Source organism: Bacillus rossius, chromosome 6 (assembly GCF_032445375.1).
Source record: "Bacillus rossius redtenbacheri isolate Brsri chromosome 6, Brsri_v3, whole genome shotgun sequence".
Classification (NCBI taxonomy): domain Eukaryota; kingdom Metazoa; phylum Arthropoda; class Insecta; order Phasmatodea; family Bacillidae; genus Bacillus; species Bacillus rossius.
In genome coordinates this window covers 58,619,576-58,641,605 of record NC_086334.1, presented here as the reverse complement: position 1 = coordinate 58,641,605, position 22,030 = coordinate 58,619,576, and the positions used below count along the sequence as shown (strand labels likewise).

Genomic DNA, 22,030 nt, shown 5'->3' with positions numbered 1-22,030 from the left:
GCTTAACTGAGGCTTGAGTTAGGGATGCTTAAGCCTCTATCAGGAATTTCGTGGTTTTTAATGCAAAACGACTTTTGTGGTTTTTCGAAATCCTAATTTTCCCTCGAAACGGGAATTTTTCTCTCGAAAACGGGAAATTTTTTCTTAAAACGGGAATTTTTGAGTCATTTTTGAGGAATTTTGAGGAATTTTGAGGAATTTTTGCCGCCGTGACGTCACAAATCCAAGATGGCGGACAGACAATCACAATCCACACAATCCACAGCCAGAAGCCAGCCGCAGAACATACTATCCTATACTACTGGCTATGCATGCTGATTTTTCATATACTGCATGGATGCGAACATGTAAGAATAATCTATCTATCTTACTATAATAAAACAGTACTTTTTCTGTCTGTCTGTTTATACGCGATTTTGATGAAATTTTGTGTGTGAGTTCACGGGGATTCGAGGATGGTTTAGATTCACAATTGGATATTTTATCTCGATTCTGAGTTAAGAAAAAACTAAAAAAACACGCTTTAAAAGCAAAAAAACTAAGCATTGTTGATAATTAGCCTCTATGGCAACGGGCTTTTGCATTGTTGTTGCCTTCTGCGTAACCATGGGAAAGGTTTTTGGTAACGGCAGTGGCGTGCCCAAGAGGAGGGGTATGTATAATGAGAAGATACAAAATGTCCAGCGTAGAAATACTTACCGCCATATGTACATTTGGGCAGGACAATGTCTTTCGGGTCCGCTAGAAAGATATATAGAGATATATATGTATAAATATATATAGAGATAGAGATATAAATAGAAAGATAGAGAGAGTTATAGAGATATACATAGAGAGATAAAGAGAGATGCTTAGTGTACGTTTAAAAAATTGATTGAGGCATGCAACGCATGCCGGGCATTATCTAGTATATATATATATATATATATATATAAAATAAATAATAAATACGTCAGGTAATATGCTGTCAGCTACAAAATATGTAAAACAAGTGCACACACCTTCCTCTTTAGTTCGATCCTCGGGTTCTGAAATTTAACCACGTTGAATCATTGGTATGATACATGAAAAAGAGACCCACTCTAAACTTTAAGGTCATTGCTACTCCACTATTACTCTGTGTCTTTCCCTTATCAATGGAAGGTAAGTATAGTGCTCACCTGAGAAAGCAACGCGTTTGGCAGTGACTTTAATCATGGCACTTTTTTTTCGTCGCCTCCTAAGTTTTCTGGTGGTATAAAATGTGCATATCTTTGAAAGAATGCATGTGCATGCAGACAGAACCTATGAATTACGACCATGAATTTGCCTTACTCACTTGCAGATCATCTTTTATTCGATCGTTAACCTGAACTTTGGTTATTTACCATCACTAAACTCATAGATTACGTGGTGGAGTAGTATCTATAATATATGTACATAATTTTTTTGAAAATTTTTTAATGTTTATAAGTTAACAGCATTCCTTTTATAACATATTAGCTTTTTATGAATTGACAAGTAACAATTTAAGCTGTTTGTTATTTTTAACTGCTGCGATTTAACAAATTTGATTTGATCCTTTTGTCAGTCGAACAGGAAACTTGAAAAAAGACATATACTTACATATGCGATGTAAACTGAAGACAAACTATTCCGGAACCTTAGGTAAGACCTCAGGTAGGACTAAGCAAACTCTTTTCCGGACGTTACTAGTCCAGCCAGAAACACCGTGGCGCAGTTTTGCCAGCTGAATGGAAATTTCCGTGCTCGTACCGAAATTCTGTATTGAGCGCGGAGGCAAACTGATGTACGTTCTCTTTTTAACACTGGAATACGAGAATTACTAGGGTAGGTATGCTTGTTCAGTAATGTTTTTGCAAAATTTAAAGTGTATTGTTAAAATTTTACTGGAAAATGTGCTACAGACAGATAAAGAGGCAAACTTTTTAAATAGTGTAGGTATGTAGTAAACAAAATGTGCGGTAACGAAATAACATAATTGAAATAACTAGTTTTTTATTGAATGTTAAATAGTTAAATGTTAGTGCACTGCTCTTTAATTAAGTTATTGTGTTTACCTATAATTTTGTCTTTTAAAGTTTCGGGAATAAACTAAAACTGGTAGTTAAATTAATATCGTGATAATAAGGGCACTTAAGAGTAACACAAGTTGGAATACATTTGAAAAATGTACTCACAATTATGTATGTCTCGTGGCACTGGTGAGAAATCCAGGTCGAGAGATGTGGCAACAGTGTCCCGGTGGCAACGCGCTTTGGTTATGGGCCATCCTGTGTCTCACCCCGAAGTTGGCAGCGCCGAGAGACAATTTGTCAAGTGGCAGCCCCTTTTCCCCGCCCGTCGAGGCGAGGAGTCCTCGAGCGAGGCGCGAAAGTAAGGAGATCCCTCCCCCCCCCCCCCCTCAACCTTATAATCCGTCGTTGATTTTTTTGTTGTTGTTGATGTTTAATGGGGTGATGAATGCGATGTGCAGAGGCGCGGGGAGATGCGGCGATGAGGCAGTAGCAGACAGCCGGGAGAGCAGCGCCGTCCTAGGCGCCATGAGGCAGCATCAATCATCCTCCGCAGGTGAGGCCCCCTTCCCCCTCGCCACACGACTCGTCAGGTACATTCCGGCAGTGTTCTGGCTACTTCTGTACACTCGTGGAACATAATGCACATATCATTATACATGTTCTCAAAACAATATTCATGAAAGAAATCGATTTAAATTTTTTCTCATTTTCTATGCAGCGAAAATATATTGAATGTTTTTTTTTTTTTTTTTTTTTTTTTTTTTTTTTTTTTTTTTAACTCAATGCAAACAGAATTGAATGTCTTTTGAGAATTTCATATTATGCCTACCAAGGTAGTTATGCAATTATTTTTGACCTTAAAAACACTATTTTTTTATCCCTTGCACTAATACGTGGTCGTATTTTTTTTGGACAAAGTTTTAAGGTAATATTAATATAGTTAAAAAATAAATTCTGACGAATTTAATACTAAGGAAGTATTAAGTTGGTTTTTAATTTTAATCATAAAAAATTGTGTCAGTCGAAGGTTTAAGATACTGTTTAGGACTTTTGCAATAAATTATAACGGAATTGTAATATATATTTTTAAAAAGTAATTTAATTTGGTAGTTCTGCCCTTGTTATTTTCACCCCTTTCAGTAAGTATTGGTGATGCGAAATTTAAAAAATACAAAAGTTTTCAACAATATTTACAAAGTTCAACAAAAAGTTCGATAGAGAACATGGTAAGGAAGTTTTATTTCATTTCTTATTTTAAACCTAGTTTTTTTTTTTTCAACCCCTTACAGTAAGGGTTCGTCTTATCAAAAATTGTTTCGAATAGAAGTTTAAAAAACAATTTTTGGATTTACAAACAATTCGGACGGATTTGATAGTGCACCTACTAAGGGAGTTATTATTTTTTTTAAAATTCTACTCGTTTTGCAGTGGTAGTTGGTCTATTAAAAAAAGTTCAGACAAATGTATTATAAAAATTATAAAATGAACACATAGTTTGTAAGAATTAGAAATTGTACCTACGAAGGGAGTTATGATTTTTTTTTGTCCTCCTTGTTTATTCAACCACTCACAGACATGGTTGGTCGTATCATAAACTTATTCAGATAAAAGATTTTGGTATTACTCCTACGAGTTATAATTAATTCAAACGGATGTAAAATTTTTTCATATTATGGGAGTTACGGCTATTTTTGTTTTTTTTTTCCTTCAAAAAAAACATTCCCAATTTCTGCCCCTTTTGTTGGATATTGCCCATAACGGATTCTACCGAGATTTTCCACTACTTTATTTTTTATATCAGTTTGGAATTGGTTTGTGAAAAATTGCAACAGTTGTCGTGTCCACAATAAAGTGATATATACATATATGTATATGCATACATATACTTGAGTTGACGATGGTTATAGGGTCTATAGACCATTAAACGAAACACTATGAAAAAAATTCTGAAATTTGCACCATGCTAACGGCTACAATATGAAGTATTTTTGAGGAAAAAAAATCTTATTAAAAGAAATTAACTTCTTTCAAATATTTTTTCATAAAACTGGTACTAAATTCATGCTAAATAAATTACTTTCATTAAATTAATGATTAAAGATAACGTATGTTTCAATAGAGTTAAGTTTTGATTGAAAATTCTTGTAAGTTTCATGATTTTAATTGCATTTCGGTGCTTTATTGTTCAGTAACTTAAATTTCAATGTTATGGGTGTATTGACATGCTTTTTGGTTTTATTTTGGTTTTATCGCAATTCACCAAATAATCTTGTCCCTTCTAATGATGGTTGGTGAGTATGGCCATGCACTCTTCCAGACCAGCTGTGTGCAGAAACTTTGAGGTTGTCTGTGTTTCTTGGTGGGCTGGGTTTATTTCAGACAGACCTGCATGTCTACTGTCAGCACACCAATCATAGCCACACAGTAGACGCGTCCTGAATGGCCCGGCCAAATAGGGCAATGGCTAGAGACCTGTAAAATTCGCGGATTCATTTCGCGATAGGATAGAGTCCAAATACTTTTGACATTATTTTGCTTCAGTGATTGGGCCACAGTTTATCTGAAGGACTCTGGGCCAATGAAAAATCTTTAACAGAATAATTAGCGAATCACGATCATTCCAGTAAACAGGAGTTACGATTCGGTAACCAATCAGCAGATGTAATTTGCACGAGTGCGTAGAGAATCATGGAGTCTATCCTGTAGGGATTTGAAATCGCGAATTTTACAGGTCTCTAGCAATGGCTTCTCTTGCAGAAGGCCGCCAATTACAGAGGAACAATCGCTAGCGCATGCATATCTTATTGCAGTCTGATCAGTGATCTGATTATTTATTTCGCGATTTCCTAAAAAAAAAGTTAGTATGAGTCAATATTTCCGTCGTTAAAGTCACTTCAATGATATACAGTCGTTTTAAACTGTTTCCACGTTGTAAACACTTCACTTAAACGTTCGACCAATTTTTTGGGTGTCCTCCAATACTGCAGCAGCCAACCAGCAGTATCCGTGGCCACCCTTTGGCCACCCATTGGCCAAAGTTAAATAAATTTTGTAGAAAATTCACAGAAGTTTATTTTATACGTTAGATTCAAAAGAGTGGAGAATAACTGGCCATGCTACCTCATCCACACCACGGCTCAGTACTCCTCATCGATGCTGTTCTGGTTCCTAGTGTGTTGGAGTTGTCGGGTGGAATTATTCTGCCACTGTGCCACCAGGGCTCGAATCAACACGGGCTGACGCCAACCTTTTGTAGGATAATACCAGCCGTCGAGTTGGTAGCTGTGCGTACTTACACACTAACAAAATAATGTTAAAGTACTTGTATTTTTATAAGACATTTAACTCCCAGTTTCATGATGAATGTCATTATTTATAAATGTCTGAACGCTCTTGAAATCATCCGTTGGAAAAAAAAATAATACTGCCTGTAAACTATGCACTCTCTGGTGTACACAGTTACGTTGCAGCATATCAAGACAAGTAGTTACTTGACTTAACCTACAATGTATGTGTTTATATATATATATATATATAATATATTTGAAATGTGAGCCAGATAAAATGTATTTATTTTTGCATGTGCTAACAAAGATAAGATTTGGCATGACATCTACGCCTTGTTATATGTCTTAATTGCCGATAAAACCAGCGACATAAACCGAATGATTGTCTTGAGTGTGATAAATAAATTAACTGGGGATATTACCAGTATACGTTCCAGGGGAGGGAGTGTTTTTCCTGATCATCGTGTTCATCTGTTATCAACTAAAGAGTTGAAATTGTTAAAATATATTTTTGGTTATAAGCAAATAGTTAAACATTTATTCTCACAAAAACATTTTTTTCGTAAGAGACCTTTATAATAATAAAAAATGGTTATATTATATCATGTTGATTAGTTGTAAATAAATTAAAGGCAGTGAATAGATTCATTAAATAAGCTTAACAACTTATTTGTGGAGGATACGTTAGCCTACAGCACTCGTGCAAAAGTTAATTACTGCATGATTCTTATATAAACTTATGTGACACAGCAACTAAAGGCTCAGTACCTAAGTTCTCGTCCTGTGTTGGAGTAAAAAGTATTTAAATTATTAAAATAACTTAACACTTAATGTAATACAAAGCATTTATTTTTAATTTTACGAAGTAATTACCGTTACCATTTATTATCAGCCTTTTAAGTTAATAATAATTTATTTTCACTCAACCAATTACATGTATTAAATGTACTTCACACATTACTTTATACTTAGAGAGCGTAAATAAAAATTATTAATTAGATTATGTAAATAAACTTAAAACTAAAGATTTCCATGAAGATAGAGAGACTCTAAACTCTTGATAGAACGCTACTCATATACACTTGTTACATAATTATTTTCAGCAAACGCAATAATATATGGTTAAAAACGCTGATTTTCATATTTATATTTTGATGGACGTTTCTTACTTTTTAACAACTGTTTGTAGACCAAGATTGTGCGAAATTCATTTGTTTAGTTAGTTACTTACTAAACAAACCAAATATAACAAAATTGTTCACGTAAGTGGTTTCCAGGGTTGATTACTAAAATATTTTCCCACATCCATGAGATTTAACTATCGGAAAATCACGACTACAGGAAAAAAAGATAACCACAAAGCTATCAGCAACTACTGGCTTAAGAATCACCAGTGTCTCAAGGTACTAACTGCTTAGAATTCTTTTCTAGAACGTGTGTACAAAGAAATAGTTATTTTGTAAAACCTATTTGAGGCTAATGATTAGAGACCGGAAAAATTCGCGGATTCATTTCACGGTATGCTAGAATCCAAACAACTGTACCTTTATATTTCTTCTGTGATTGGCTTACAGTTTATCTGAAAGACTTTGAGCCAATGGAAAACCTTCAACCAAAAAAGTATCGAATCGCAAGCGTCCCAGTTGACGGGTGTCACGAGTCAGTAGCCAATGAGCAGGTGGCATTTGCCTGTGTGTTTAGGGGGTTGCGGAGTCTATCCTAAAGGTCATCGAAAGCGCGAATTTGTCCAGTCTCTACTAATGATGTATTCTTTTAAACCAATACAAATAAACAAATTTTAAGACCCTTAACGTTTTTTAAAGAATAAAACATTCCAAATATTTTTAGTGAACACAAAATCCATTGTCATGCATTTTCTTATAAAAGGAAAGGCAACTTAGGAAATTTTATACCACCAAAAATATTTTCGTAGTAACTTCAAATATTTTTTTTTGGGTTGAGTTTCTACAATTATTACTTTAAATGGCCTATCAATAATGTGTCTACCTTTTTCTGGAGGTCTTTGTGGAGGATACCCTTAATACACTTATTACTGAAGAGGGAAACGAACCCACGACGTCAGATATAGAATTCAGGACATTTTACACCTCGGAAGCTGGCCCAAAACAATATTTTGGTAGTCAAGAAATGAGTTCCCAGTTAATACCAATAACATACTGATTTGGGCGTTGTGCCGGAAATTAGGCATTTCGTCACCTTTTTTAATTTTTTTCTATAATTTTAAAATTTTTTGGGGTTTCTTATTTTTTAAATTTATCTGGTTGTTAATGGGGGTGATTTACTTTTTGTTAGGCCGGTGTACGCCACGGATTTAAACTTTGTGCCAGTGGACCGAAGCCCCTTCCCAGGGGGCCAATCTGATATTTTGCTGTCTAATGTGGACATGGTCAGCCCGGTTGAAATTTCTCTCGCCTGCAGTCACGTCCCGAGTTTGTAATTTTAATTCCCTGCATGACCAAAACTGCATAGAGCAGCTTCTGGGCTGCAAGCTGCTACTTCTCAGAGAGCTGCTGAGAGTAGTAAGTCTTGTCACGAACGCGTATCCCATGGACGGTTGTTCCCAGCTTCGTTGCGCCTTTTGTTTCCCCCACCCTTCCCCATTAGTTCTGAGAAATCCAGGAGCAGTGACCTGACATGAACTTAGCCAAGAGACCTAAAGAGACCTCCGCGAAACCTAGCGGCAGAAAAAATCAACTTCACCCATGGTGGCCAGCGAGCTGAGACTACGCTCGTGACACCTGGCGGCGAGTCAGTTCACCGCCTCCGTTAGTTCACCTTTACACCGCCAGAGCGCAGCGCCGCTACGCCTTATGGCCCTATGCTTCTTCCTCCCGACCTGTAGAAGTCGATTGTTCGTTGCCTTCGTTTCGGTCCGGTAGAGAGCGCGCATGTCGTGTTCTTGTCACGCCCGCCTCGGACTCCTTCGGAAATTTTCGGCCTAGAACCGAACCTCCCCACTCCTTTGACCCGGGGCCTCACCGCCCGATTTAATTAGGAGCTTTGTCCGCCCTCGTGGACTCAGGCCTCTGATCGCGGCTACTGACCACGTCTTCTCGACGTCCTCTGCGCTAGGAGGTTTTTTCGCGGGAATTGTGAATTCGGGTGCAGAAGAGATGTCAGTTGATCGATGGGATGTGATCCCATTTGTTCAGTAGTCGGTCAGTAGTAGTAATTAGTTCAAGTCATGTCTCTAATTTTGCAGTTTTATTATTTTTTTATTTTTTTTTCTAAATTTTTGATTTCGTTCGCGCATCCGCATCTTCTCGGTCCGCGGCATCCTGATGTCGGCGCGAGACACCTAGTGAGCTCCGAACTCTACACCCTGTTTGGTGAGTAATCCGGCCTTTTCCCCCACATTCCCGTTTGTTGGCCTTTTGCGCCGACGGTGTAGGACTGTCTGGAAGCAAGTCTAATTCGTTTTGAATTTGATTTGGGTTTCAGACAGGGTCGAAGTGCTGGAGACAAATTGCTCCCAGCTCGTGGTCCTGCACCTCCACTGCGGGTCACATTAGAAGAGATGTTTCCGCGACCCGACGTTATCTTTTGAAGACCCGGGTGGTAATGTAAAATTAACATCCCCCCCCCCACTTTCTAGCTACGAACTACATTAATCGAATGAATAGCCTACCAGCGAACAGTGCTTTCCTCAAGAATATGTAGAATGAATAAAACTAATCATCGATGTAATAATTGGATGAATCAAATTTTGGTGTGATACTTATAAATTTTTGTTTATGTAATTGTTTGTTGTTAAAGTTGAGTATGTGTTGTTATACTAATATCGGGCCGGCCGGTTCTCGAAAAATTGAAGTATATAATAAATATCATTAATTGGGAAACTTATAAATGCCAAATCAAATGGAAAACAGAATTCATTATTTACATTTTTAAATAAAACAGGGAACCTATAGACCAAGCTACTTGTGTAGTGTTAATTTATTTACGATTTGCCTTCTTCCCTTAAACGATCCACCAGCTCCCCAGTTGCTTGTGTCAGGGAGTTCCAAATTGTCTTGTTGTCCACCTCGTGCCACCTCTGGTCAATAACTTTATTTTTCTTATTAAACATACCCAGCAAGTTTCCAAGGCTCTTTTTAATTAAATTAAAATAATTTAATTTTGAGGCACGAGGGGCGTTACAGCGTGGCTGTCGTAAACAAACAAAAAAGTAAAACGACCAAGTCAATTGCTCATGCTTGAAGCCAGTTGCTAGTTAAACCCTTAAGGAACACATATAGGGCGCATAAATCTTGTGTGGCAGATATGTCGATAAACGGTACAATTAACTACCCCATCTGCATGCACCGTCTATAGCTCTCGCGTAATACAGACAAACGACCGGGTTAAACACCCCCCCTCCCCCTGATAGCAATGGCTGTTTCCTTGCCTCCGCACTGCTCAGCGTATTCAAGTGCTCGAGCTGAGCGAACTGGCTTATCTGCCTCGAGCACTCGTCACAGCTGCTCGAGCAGAGGAGAAATGTTACCACGTGGGACGAATCACTATGGGGTTGTGACAGAATATTAGGTTTTACACTTTTCATAATCGTAATGTTTGTACCAAAACATAAAATGATCGAGTATAAATTGCGTGATAAACTGACAAGAGAACCCTATAATAAGTGACACTTTTGTTCCTAATTGAGTTGATCCCTCATTACTGTCTTTTAAAGTGAAATGAAGAATTCACTTCTTAAGTAGTTAGCCTGATGTGAATGAGGCACAGCGCTAAAGGTGAAGTTCGCTGGTAGAACTAATGCAATGTCACCTTTAAACTAGTGAAACTGGAACTACATGCTGTCTTTCCTTCGTCCAATTGTCTCTATGAGATTTCAAAAACCACCCTATTGGTTTAATGGAAGAAAGTCTTGCAGCAAAGTCCAATTGAGGTCTCTTAACTGGTTCTATGCCTGATTAGTTTGTATATTTTGAAACATAGCAGTCTATAATTTTTTTTTGTTATGCTTAGACGCTCTAACCCCAGATTTGTCTCGGACAGGCCGTGCTGTTTTTTTGTTTTTTTTTTAGCTAACACTTTGTTATTTATATTTGACCCTCTTTGATGTTTCTTTTGCGATAAACATTCCAGCAATCATATCTCGCGTTACGCGGTTTGTAAGATGGAATGAATACTTTTTAATACATTTTGAAATGTGCTCACGTGCTCATGAACAAGCATTCACAAAGATTTATTTAAATTTTTCTGTGCTCTACAAACAAAACAAAGAAAAGTCTCCCTCACACGAGTACAAAGTATGAAGAAAAACTCTCTCCGGGAAGAACGAAATGAACCGAATGCTGTCACAGACTCGTAGGATACCTTGTCTCCGTGAAGGAAAAAAAAAGCCTTGTCTCAAAGCGGCGGAAATGCGATTGTTCACGTGTCTCCGTCTTTTTTTTTTTTACTTTTTCCAGTTTGTAATTCTGCGTCTTGTAAAAAAAGTTGCAACGGGTTGGAGGGGAACTCGTCGTCTCGTCGTCTCGTCTCGTCTGCCGACACAATACTTCAATCCCGGGGCGTTTTGTTCCTTCGCCCCTGGCTTGTCTGTCACGCGCTCCTTACAAACACCCCCCCCCCCCCTACGGACCCGACAACGCCCCGCGGTAATGATTCGTGCCGCGTCGCGGCACCGCGCGGAACTTGCAAGGAATTTTCACTTGAGAAGTGAGGGAAAGTTACCTGCCATGTGGGGGAGGATTGCAAAATGAACGTAGAGGAAATTTCCGCGATCTTTCCCTTCACTGTAAAATGAAAATAATTGAAAAAAAAATTAAAACCTTTATCACCATAATGTGTGCTATTTTTGTTTATTTAGGTTTATTCGTTGTATATATGTATATATTAGATTTGTGAGTGCAGTTAATGAGATTCGATCCTTCTTTTATTGATAAGATTTGCCAGTATGCTATCTATTTCACTGCATTTTTTTAATGTTTTAATAGTTTATAATTTTTTTAATTAATGAGCCAAACATTGCCTTTATTTAATTTTTACAGGTTTCTTTTACAGATTTAATACAATTTCTTAGACACATACGCCATTGCAATTTGCTTTGTTTGTCATGGGAAAAAATTAATGAATGCAAAATAATAAATAAAAATGAAAACACAAACCCACCCGAAACAAGCCTAAATCAGCTGATGTCAAACGGATAAGCCCAACGATGAACCCAAAAGGTATTGTGGACTATATAACGACCACAATACAGACGAACACATCCAAACTTAAATGTAAGACAGTACAATAATATCGTGGAAGGAGTATAGACATGTAAAAAAAAAATAGAGCACAGACGAACACAGTGGGCTAACAACGAGGCAGTTTCAATGATAACAGTAAATGTGGACGAATAACAAAACTTGGAAAACGCAGCAAACATGAGATTACAAAGATGAAGATAAAACAGATATTGTGGAAAACACAACTACGACAAACTGTTGCGACGTTTTTGGGAACGGGCACATGTTCCCGTCATCAAGCACAATCAGACCACATGAATCATTTAAAGAACGTGGATTTCTACAGGCGATTATATTTATTTTATGACGCATTACGTAGAGACCGGAAAAATTCGCGGATTCCTTTCGAGAAAGGCTGTAATTAAAACTCGTTTAGCTTAATGCTGCGTCAGTGATTGGATCGCAATTGACCTGAAGGACTCTGAGCCAATGGCAAACACTCGACAAAAGAAGTATCGAATCATAAGAATCGCAGTAAACAGGTGACCCGAGTCGGTAGCCAATGACCAGGTGATAGTTGCCCGAGTACATAGAGAATCGTGGAGTCTATTCTAGTGGTCATTGAAACCGCGAATTTTTTCAGTCCCTACGCATTAGGACAATACACAATACTCTTGTGTTTAACATTAACACTAACATTAATTTGCGTTTGCTCTTTAAAAATTTGGTCAGAATATCTTATAAATGGAATAAATTCATTTAATTTAGCCGCTGCTCTTACTTAACAAAAAAAGTCGTAGATTTTCAAAATGGCTGCCCCTTTCGTTGCTGTCGACGTGAGTTGCGCTGGATGGATCTACGGATATTCCGGCGGTTATTCTCTAACATGTCCGTTACATTTCGCAGCCATGCATGTGGATTTTATCGTACAGTACTATGTTTTCCTCTTTTACCTGATATTTATCCTGTTGCAACAGTCGGTGATTGTCAACCTTACGTCTGTAGAGGAAAATGCCAAAAATAATTTTCTATAGCTATTCTTTCGCTCTGACTTACTTTCAAGGTTGGAATCTTCAAACCAAACGGCATGGAAAATGATATTACGTGTTTTTTTTTTGTTTCTCTCTCTCCCTTGCCTCCCGCGTTTTGGTTGTCTTTTGCAACCCCTTCGCCATCTGCCTCCTCCCTTCCCCTCCTCCAAACAATACCCACACAGAAACATTTTTAAGTAACTCTAACTTCCTCGCCAGCTGAAGTTTCTAACAGAGTTAAAATGAAAATGAGGCTATATGTTAGTGGTGCCATCCTAACGGGTAAACAAGCTTCGTCTACCCTGCCTTGATACAAACAGGTCTGTTCGCAACCCACAAGCCAGAAACTCGACCGCAAGTATATTGAGTGTGCGTAAACACACGTAACGCTAGTATTCTAAGACCATTTAAGTTGCGATGGTCCTATCTCCATAAGTGACTCTGCGTATCCGTGCGAACACACACTGTCTTCAAATGACCACAACACGTTAATTCGATTTGATAGGCTTCAGACGATTGCGGACAACTGGGGTAGGAATGGGGAAGGTTATTTGAAAAACTGCTCTCTTAAAAGGCTTTGAAAAAAAAAATCCATCTGTTTAGAGTTATTATAACTTCTAAGAGTTCTACCTAAAACTTTCATTTGAAAACATTTTGAAAGCACGGCGTAGAAAAAATAGGGGGAGAAGGTAAAAAAATGCTTAACTAACTTAGTATTCATAATATAAAATCTGTGTACAGTTAAATACGTTTGATATGTTATAAATATTTTATACATTTACAATTTTGAAAGCATATAACATTTTGGACTTCTCAAAGGAATTCCCGGATCCTGCGCATTCCAGTCTGTGCTTAGATGCGTGCCAGGCAGTACACGAGTCAGCGACTGTACCACACACAGGACGGTGCAGTCCAGCCTGTAGTTAGATGCGTGTCACTGCACTGTGAAGGCAGTACACGAGACAGCGACGGAACCACGCACATGACCCTAATGCCGGAAAATATATTTAAGCTGCTGATTCTTTGAAGCACCTGTGAAATTGCAGAAAATTGTTTACTAGCAATGAAGTTTTCACATTTACGTATTTATTTTGAATACTGACAAACAGCACGTATTAGGGACCTTCTCCGCAACACACATAACTATAGGGACTGGAAAAATTCGCGGTTTCAATGACCACTAGGATAGACTCCACGATTCTCTATGTACTCGAGCAACTATCACCTGGTCATTGGCTACCGACTCGGGACACCTGTTTACTGCGATTCTTATGATTCGATACTTCTTTTGTTGAGTGTTTGCCATTGGGTCAGAGTCCTTCAGGCAAATTGCGGTCCAATCACTGACGCAGCATTAATCTAAACGAGTTTGGATTTCAGCCTGTCTCGAAAGGAATCCGCGAATTTTTCCGGTCTCTACACATTACTGAAGTATCTGCAATGGAACAAATACCAACATAAATCTAAATGAGCAATTTGCAATGTCGTTGTTGGAGTCTAACGAAAAAGCAAAAATCCAGTGACAATTATGAGAGAAAATACTACTCCGGATTGTCGTAGTCCCGCAGCTAAGTGGCACCCATTCGACGGGCCAGGGGCATATGTGGGTGAAGGGGGGATGGGAAAGATTTTTCCCCTTTCCTCACAATAATAAGAAATTCTAAAAAAAATATTGGTTGCCTGTAAAGTCGGTTTACGGACGATAGTGGAACGTGACGTCATAAAAAAACATTGATGAAATGATTGCATACTTTTATAAATAAAATTGAATCATTTTTATTGAATTATCATTATTTTGTATGGATACAAAGAAGGAGTGAAATGAAATCTATAATTTAATTGATAAATTTACTTTTAATTGCACTCATTAATTCTAATATGTTTATTACTTTAACGAAGAGATTATTTTAACTATAACTTTTATACATGTTCGCTATTTAACATCTTCCAATCTGTGTTATTCTGTTAAGGATAGGACGATGATAGGAAAAGTAGGAAACGAATGGGAGTGTTTGAAGTTTAATGTGCCTTGAAAAAGTCAAATCGATGGTTGTTCCAATCGAGTGGAAGAGAGAAAGATGCGGTGCAAGCGTATAATGAGCGTAACGGGACACAGCGTAACGGGACACAGCGTAACGGAACACTTTTTCGTGCGTGCAGCCGGCGTTCATCGATTTATTAGACGTTGTCACGTCAAAAAAAAGTATCATAATCACCAACAAACGGATATAGTTTGAAAGCAAGCAGCAGGCTCCCTCCCCGCTAAAATGAAATCCCGCCTGCGTTCCTGATGGGTAGGGGCAGTGGTTTACGCGGCAGCTAACGGTGATGGAAATATGAGCGGGTTGGTTGGAGGGCGGTGGGGTTGGTTGGGATACAAGGGCGCATGCGCTGCAGGGAGCCGCAGAAGCTTAGGCATTACTGGCGGGGAAAGGATAATACAACGAAATAAAACCAGAGCAGGAAATTAAATGCTCTTCGCGGAGCTTAAAACACTCGACAGTAAATTTGTTTGTTTTTCAACCACTGCTCCTTATTTAAAAAAAAAACTGTTTAGGTAGACTGCAAATAAATACTACCAAATGTAGTTGTTACCATGGTTCGACTTCCGGAAAAAAATTTATATAGTTTTTCGTTCCATGATCTATAGACCCCAAAAACACCGTTAACTCAAAAGTTTATATATAGATATATCACAATTTTGTGGAAACGATAACGGTCACAATTTTACTCAAATAACTTCCACACTGATAAATAAATAATTCTCAAATCACTTCCAAACTGATTCATAAAATCTAGCAGTGAAAATTCTCGGTCGAGTTCGTTAATGGGCAATATCCGACCAAAGGGGTAGAAATAGTGGAAGGTTTAAAAAAAAACATTCCATCTCATGTAATTTGGAAAATATCACATCCGTTTAAACGTTTTATAACTCGTGGGAAAAATGCCAAAATCTTTAGTCAAAATACGTTTTTGTTTTTGATATGACCAATCATAACTGCATAGGGCTGAAAAAACAAGGCTTGGCGTACAACAATTATTATAACTCTGTTCGGAGGTATAACATAGAATTTGTCCAAATTTTGTATTAATCATATAATTTTCAACTAAAATTTTTTATTAGATGAACCTTAGCTGCAAAGGGTTGAAAAAATAATGGTTAAAATTTAAAAAAAAATTAACTCCCTTAGCAGCTTCACTATCAAATCTCTTCCTATTGTTTATAATCTTATAATTTTTATCCAAAACTTTTGTCTGGAACAATTTTTGATTAGAGGAACTAATGCTGCAAGGTGTTGAATAAATGAAGGGTAAAATTAAAAAAAAATAACTTTCTTCATAGTTACACTATCAAATCCGTTCAAATTGTTTGTATGTTTTTATTTTCCTTTAAACTTTTGTCTTAAACCATTTTTAATATTACAAACTATTACTGCAAGGGTGGAAATAATAAGGGTCGAAAAAGAAATTGTCATTACTTTTTAATACATTTAATTTAATTTCCATTATAATTTATTGTAAAACGCCTAAAAATTATCTAAAACCTTTGGCTGTAACAATTTTTGATGAAACAAACCAATACCGTCAAAATAAGTCAAAATTAAAAAAAAAAAAACATTTTAGTATTAAATTCGTCGGAATTCATTAATAACTATCTTCATATTACTTTGAACCTTCGTACAACAAGATTTATACGACCACGTATTAGTAGTGTAAGGAATTAAATATTTTGTTTGAAGATCAAAAATAATTGCATTACTATCCTACTAGACATATTATGAAATTCATTGACATTTAATGCTGGATGCATTAAGTTAAAAAAAAAAATATTCAAAATATTTTACCTGCATGGAATATGAGAAAATGTTATATCGATCTTTTTTTAATATTGACGAATATATGTCGGGAGCGAAGGAGCTTCCAGCCTCGGCCGCCAGGAGCGCTCCTCATCACGGCATAGCATAGGGGCGCACGGCGGGAGACGAGGATAGCGAGCGACTCTACCGCAGCTGAAAGAAGAAACTCCGGAGAGCCTGAACTTCCAGCCTCGGCCGCCAGGAGCGCTCCTCATCACGGCAAAGCATAGGGGCGCACGGCGGGAGACGAGGATAGCGAGCGACTCTACCGCAGCTGAAAGAAGAAACTCCGGAGAGCCTGAACTTCCAGCCTCGGCCGCCAGGAGCGCTCCTCATCACGGCAAAGCATAGGGGCGCACGGCGGGAGACGAGGATAGCGAGCGACTCTACCGCAGCTGAAAGAAGAAACTCCGGAGAGCCTGAACTTCCAGCCTCGGCCGCCAGGAGCGCTCCTCATCACGGCAAAGCATAGGGGCGCACGGCGGGAGACGAGGATAGCGAGCGACTCTACCGCAGCTGAAAGAAGAAACTCCGGAGAGCCTGAACTTCCAGCCTCGGCCGCCAGGAGCGCTCCTCATCACGGCAAAGCATAGGGGCGCACGGCGGGAGACGAGGATAGCGAGCGACTCTACCGCAGCTGAAAGAAGAAACTCCGGAGAGCCGGAACTTCCAGCCTCGGCCGCCAGGAGCGCTCCTCATCACGGCAAAGCATAGGGGCGCACGGCGGGAGACGAGGATAGCGAGCGACTCTACCGCAGCTGAAAGAAGAAACTCCGGAGAGCCTGAACTTCCAGCCTCGGCCGCCAGGAGCGCTCCTCATCACGGCAAAGCATAGGGGCGCACGGCGGGAGACGAGGATAGCGAGCGACTCTACCGCAGCTGAAAGAAGAAACTCCGGAGAGCCTGAACTTCCAGCCTCGGCCGCCAGGAGCGCTCCTCATCACGGCAAAGCATAGGGGCGCACGGCGGGAGACGAGGATAGCGAGCGACTCTACCGCAGCTGAAAGAAAAACTCCGGAGAGCCTGAACTTCCAGCCTCGGCCGCCAGGAGCGCTCCTCATCACGGCAAAGCATAGGGGCGCACGGCGGGAGACGAGGATAGCGAGCGACTCTACCGCAGCTGAAAGAAGAAACTCCGGAGAGCCGGAACTTCCAGCCTCGGCCGCCAGGAGCGCTCCTGGTCACGGCGAGGTATGCACGCGTGTGGTGGAGAAGGAGACGAGAATAGCGAGGCAACTCGACCGGAGATGAAGGTAGAAACTCGGGAGCGCCGGAACTTCCAGCCTCGGCCGCCAGGAGCGCTCCTCGTCACGGCGAGGTATGCACGCGTGTGGTGGAGAAGGAGACGAGAATAGCGAGGCAACTCGACCGGAGATGAAGGTAGAAACTCGGGAGCGCCGGAACTTCCAGCCTCGGCCGCCAGGAGCGCTCCTCGTCACGGCGAGGTATGCACGCGTGTGGTGGAGAAGGAGACGAGAATAGCGAGGCAACTCGACCGGAGATGAAGGTAGAAACTCGGGAGCGCCTGAACTTCCAGCCTCGGCCACCAGGAGCGCTCGTCGTCACGGCGAGGTATGCACGCGTGTGGTGGAGAAGGAGACGAGAATAGCGAGGCAACTCGACCGGAGATGAAGGTAGAAACTCGGGAGCGCCGGAACTTCCAGCCTCGGCCGCCAGGAGCGCTCCTCGTCACGGCGAGGTATGCACGCGTGTGGTGGAGAAGGAGACGAGAATAGCGAGGCAACTCGACCGGAGATGAAGGTAGAAACTCGGGAGCGCCGGAACTTCCAGCCTCGGCCGCCAGGAGCGCTCCTGGTCACGGCGAGGTATGCACGCGTGTGGTGGAGAAGGAGACGAGAATAGCGAGGCAACTCGACCGGAGATGAAGGTAGAAACTCGGGAGCGCCGGAACTTCCAGCCTCGGCCGCCAGGAGCGCTCCTCGTCACGGCGAGGTATGCACGCGTGTGGTGGAGAAGGAGACGAGAATAGCGAGGCAACTCGACCGGAGATGAAGGTAGAAACTCGGGAGCGCCGGAACTTCCAGCCTCGGCCGCCAGGAGCGCTCCTCGTCACGGCGAGGTATGCACGCGTGTGGTGGAGAAGGAGACGAGGATAGTGAGGGACTCTACCGCAGCTGAAAGAAGAAACTCCGGAGAGCCTGAACTTCCAGCCTCGGCCGCCAGGAGCGCTCCTCGTCACGGCGAGGTATGCACGCGTGTGGTGGAGAAGGAGACGAGAATAGCGAGGCAACTCGACCGGAGATGAAGGTAGAAACTCGGGAGCGCCGGAACTTCCAGCCTCGGCCGCCAGGAGCGCTCCTCGTCACGGCGAGGTATGCACGCGTGTGGTGGAGAAGGAGACGAGAATAGCGAGGCAACTCGACCGGAGATGAAGGTAGAAACTCGGGAGCGCCGGAACTTCCAGCCTCGGCCGCCAGGAGCGCTCCTCGTCACGGCGAGGTATGCACGCGTGTGGTGGAGAAGGAGACGAGAATAGCGAGGCAACTCGACCGGAGATGAAGGTAGAAACTCGGGAGCGCCGGAACTTCCAGCCTCGGCCGCCAGGAGCGCTCCTCGTCACGGCGAGGTATGCACGCGTGTGGTGGAGAAGGAGACGAGAATAGCGAGGCAACTCGACCGGAGATGAAGGTAGAAACTCGGGAGCGCCGGAACTTCCAGCCTCGGCCGCCAGGAGCGCTCCTCGTCACGGCGAGGTATGCACGCGTGTGGTGGAGAAGGAGACGAGAATAGCGAGGCAACTCGACCGGAGATGAAGGTAGAAACTCGGGAGCGCCGGAACTTCCAGCCTCGGCCGCCAGGAGCGCTCCTCGTCACGGCGAGGTATGCACGCGTGTGGTGGAGAAGGAGACGAGAATAGCGAGGCAACTCGACCGGAGATGAAGGTAGAAACTCGGGAGCGCCGGAACTTCCAGCCTCGGCCGCCAGGAGCGCTCCTCGTCACGGCGAGGTATGCACGCGTGTGGTGGAGAAGGAGACGAGGATAGTGAGGGACTCTACCGCAGCTGAAAGAAGAAACTCCGGAGAGCCTGAACTTCCAGCCTCGGCCGCCAGGAGCGCTCCTCGTCACGGCGAGGTATGCACGCGTGTGGTGGAGAAGGAGACGAGAATAGCGAGGCAACTCGACCGGAGATGAAGGTAGAAACTCGGGAGCGCCGGAACTTCCAGCCTCGGCCGCCAGGAGCGCTCCTCGTCACGGCGAGGTATGCACGCGTGTGGTGGAGAAGGAGACGAGGATAGTGAGGGACTCTACCGCAGCTGAAAGAAGAAACTCCGGAGAGCCTGAACTTCCAGCCTCGGCCGCCAGGAGCGCTCCTCGTCACGGCGAGGTATGCACGCGTGTGGTGGAGAAGGAGACGAGAATAGCGAGGCAACTCGACCGGAGATGAAGGTAGAAACTCGGGAGCGCCGGAACTTCCAGCCTCGGCCGCCAGGAGCGCTCCTCGTCACGGCGAGGTATGCACGCGTGTGGTGGAGAAGGAGACGAGGATAGTGAGGGACTCTACCGCAGCTGAAAGAAGAAACTCGGGAGCGCCGGAACTTCCAGCCTCGGCCGCCAGGAGCGCTCCTCGTCACGGCGAGGTATGCACGCGTGTGGTGGAGAAGGAGACGAGAATAGCGAGGCAACTCGACCGGAGATGAAGGTAGAAACTCGGGAGCGCCGGAACTTCCAGCCTCGGCCGCCAGGAGCGCTCCTCGTCACGGCGAGGTATGCACGCGTGTGGTGGAGAAGGAGACGAGGATAGTGAGGGACTCTACCGCAGCTGAAAGAAGAAACTCCGGAGAGCCTGAACTTCCAGCCTCGGCCGTCAGGAGCGCTCCTCATCACGGCAAAGCATAGGGGCGCACGGCGGGAGACGAGGATAGTGAGGGACTCTACCGCAGCTGAAAGAAGAAACTCGGGAGCGCCGGAACTTCCAGCCTCGGCCGCCAGGAGCGCTCCTCATCACGGCAAAGCATAGGGGCGCACGGCGGGAGACGAGGATAGCGAGCGACTCTACCGCAGCTGAAAGAAGAAACTCCGGAGAGCCTGAACTTCCAGCCTCGGCCGCCAGGAGCGCTCCTGGTCACGGCGAGGTATGCACGCGTGTGGTGGAGAAGGAGACGAGGATAGTGAGGGACTCTACCGCAGCTGAAAGAAGAAACTCCGGAGAGCCGGAACTTCCAGCCTCGGCCGCCAGGAGCGCTCCTCGTCACGGCGAGGTATGCACGCGTGTGGTGGAGAAGGAGACGAGAATAGCGAGGCAACTCGACCGGAGATGAAGGTAGAAACTCGGGAGCGCCGGAACTTCCAGCCTCGGCCGCCAGGAGCGCTCCTCGTCACGGCGAGGTATGCACGCGTGTGGTGGAGAAGGAGACGAGAATAGCGAGGCAACTCGACCGGAGATGAAGGTAGAAACTCGGGAGCGCCGGAACTTCCAGCCTCGGCCGCCAGGAGCGCTCCTCGTCACGGCGAGGTATGCACGCGTGTGGTGGAGAAGGAGACGAGAATAGCGAGGCAACTCGACCGGAGATGAAGGTAGAAACTCGGGAGCGCCGGAACTTCCAGCCTCGGCCGCCAGGAGCGCTCCTCGTCACGGCGAGGTATGCACGCGTGTGGTGGAGAAGGAGACGAGGATAGTGAGGGACTCTACCGCAGCTGAAAGAAGAAACTCCGGAGAGCCTGAACTTCCAGCCTCGGCCGCCAGGAGCGCTCCTCGTCACGGCGAGGTATGCACGCGTGTGGTGGAGAAGGAGACGAGAATAGCGAGGCAACTCGACCGGAGATGAAGGTAGAAACTCGGGAGCGCCGGAACTTCCAGCCTCGGCCGCCAGGAGCGCTCCTCGTCACGGCGAGGTATGCACGCGTGTGGTGGAGAAGGAGACGAGAATAGCGAGGCAACTCGACCGGAGATGAAGGTAGAAACTCGGGAGCGCCGGAACTTCCAGCCTCGGCCGCCAGGAGCGCTCCTGGTCACGGCGAGGTATGCACGCGTGTGGTGGAGAAGGAGACGAGAATAGCGAGGCAACTCGACCGGAGATGAAGGTAGAAACTCGGGAGCGCCGGAACTTCCAGCCTCGGCCGCCAGGAGCGCTCCTCGTCACGGCGAGGTATGCACGCGTGTGGTGGAGAAGGAGACGAGAATAGCGAGGCAACTCGACCGGAGATGAAGGTAGAAACTCGGGAGCGCCGGAACTTCCAGCCTCGGCCACCAGGAGCGCTCGTCGTCACGGCGAGGTATGCACGCGTGTGGTGGAGAAGGAGACGATAATAGCGAGGCAACTCGACCGGAGATGAAGGTAGAAACTCGGGAGCGCCGGAACTTCCAGCCTCGGCCGCCAGGAGCGCTCCTCATCACGGCAAAGCATAGGGGCGCACGGCGGGAGACGAGGATAGCGAGCGACTCTACCGCAGCTGAAAGAAGAAACTCCGGAGAGCCTGAACTTCCAGCCTCGGCCGCCAGGAGCGCTCCTCATCACGGCAAAGCATAGGGGCGCACGGCGGGAGACGAGGATAGCGAGCGACTCTACCGCAGCTGAAAGAAGAAACTCCGGAGAGCCTGAACTTCCAGCCTCGGCCGCCAGGAGCGCTCCTCATCACGGCAAAGCATAGGGGCGCACGGCGGGAGACGAGGATAG

General features: G+C 43.7%; 2 protein-coding genes across 2 annotated transcripts in view; one reads left to right on the top strand and one right to left on the bottom strand.

The window, feature by feature from the left end:
- The window catches only part of LOC134533233 (uncharacterized), a 348,667-nt gene that overhangs the window by 201,941 nt on the left and 124,696 nt on the right, over positions 1-22,030 (bottom strand). The window lies entirely within an intron of this gene.
- The window catches only part of LOC134533232 (uncharacterized), an 87,553-nt gene that overhangs the window by 29,781 nt on the left and 35,742 nt on the right, over positions 1-22,030 (top strand). Inside the window, exon 2 of the mRNA XM_063370639.1 lies at positions 2,477-2,571. Within this exon, the coding sequence (XP_063226709.1) occupies positions 2,544-2,571 (28 nt within the window). The 5' untranslated portion in view covers positions 2,477-2,543. The remainder of the gene's footprint in view (positions 1-2,476; positions 2,572-22,030) is intronic.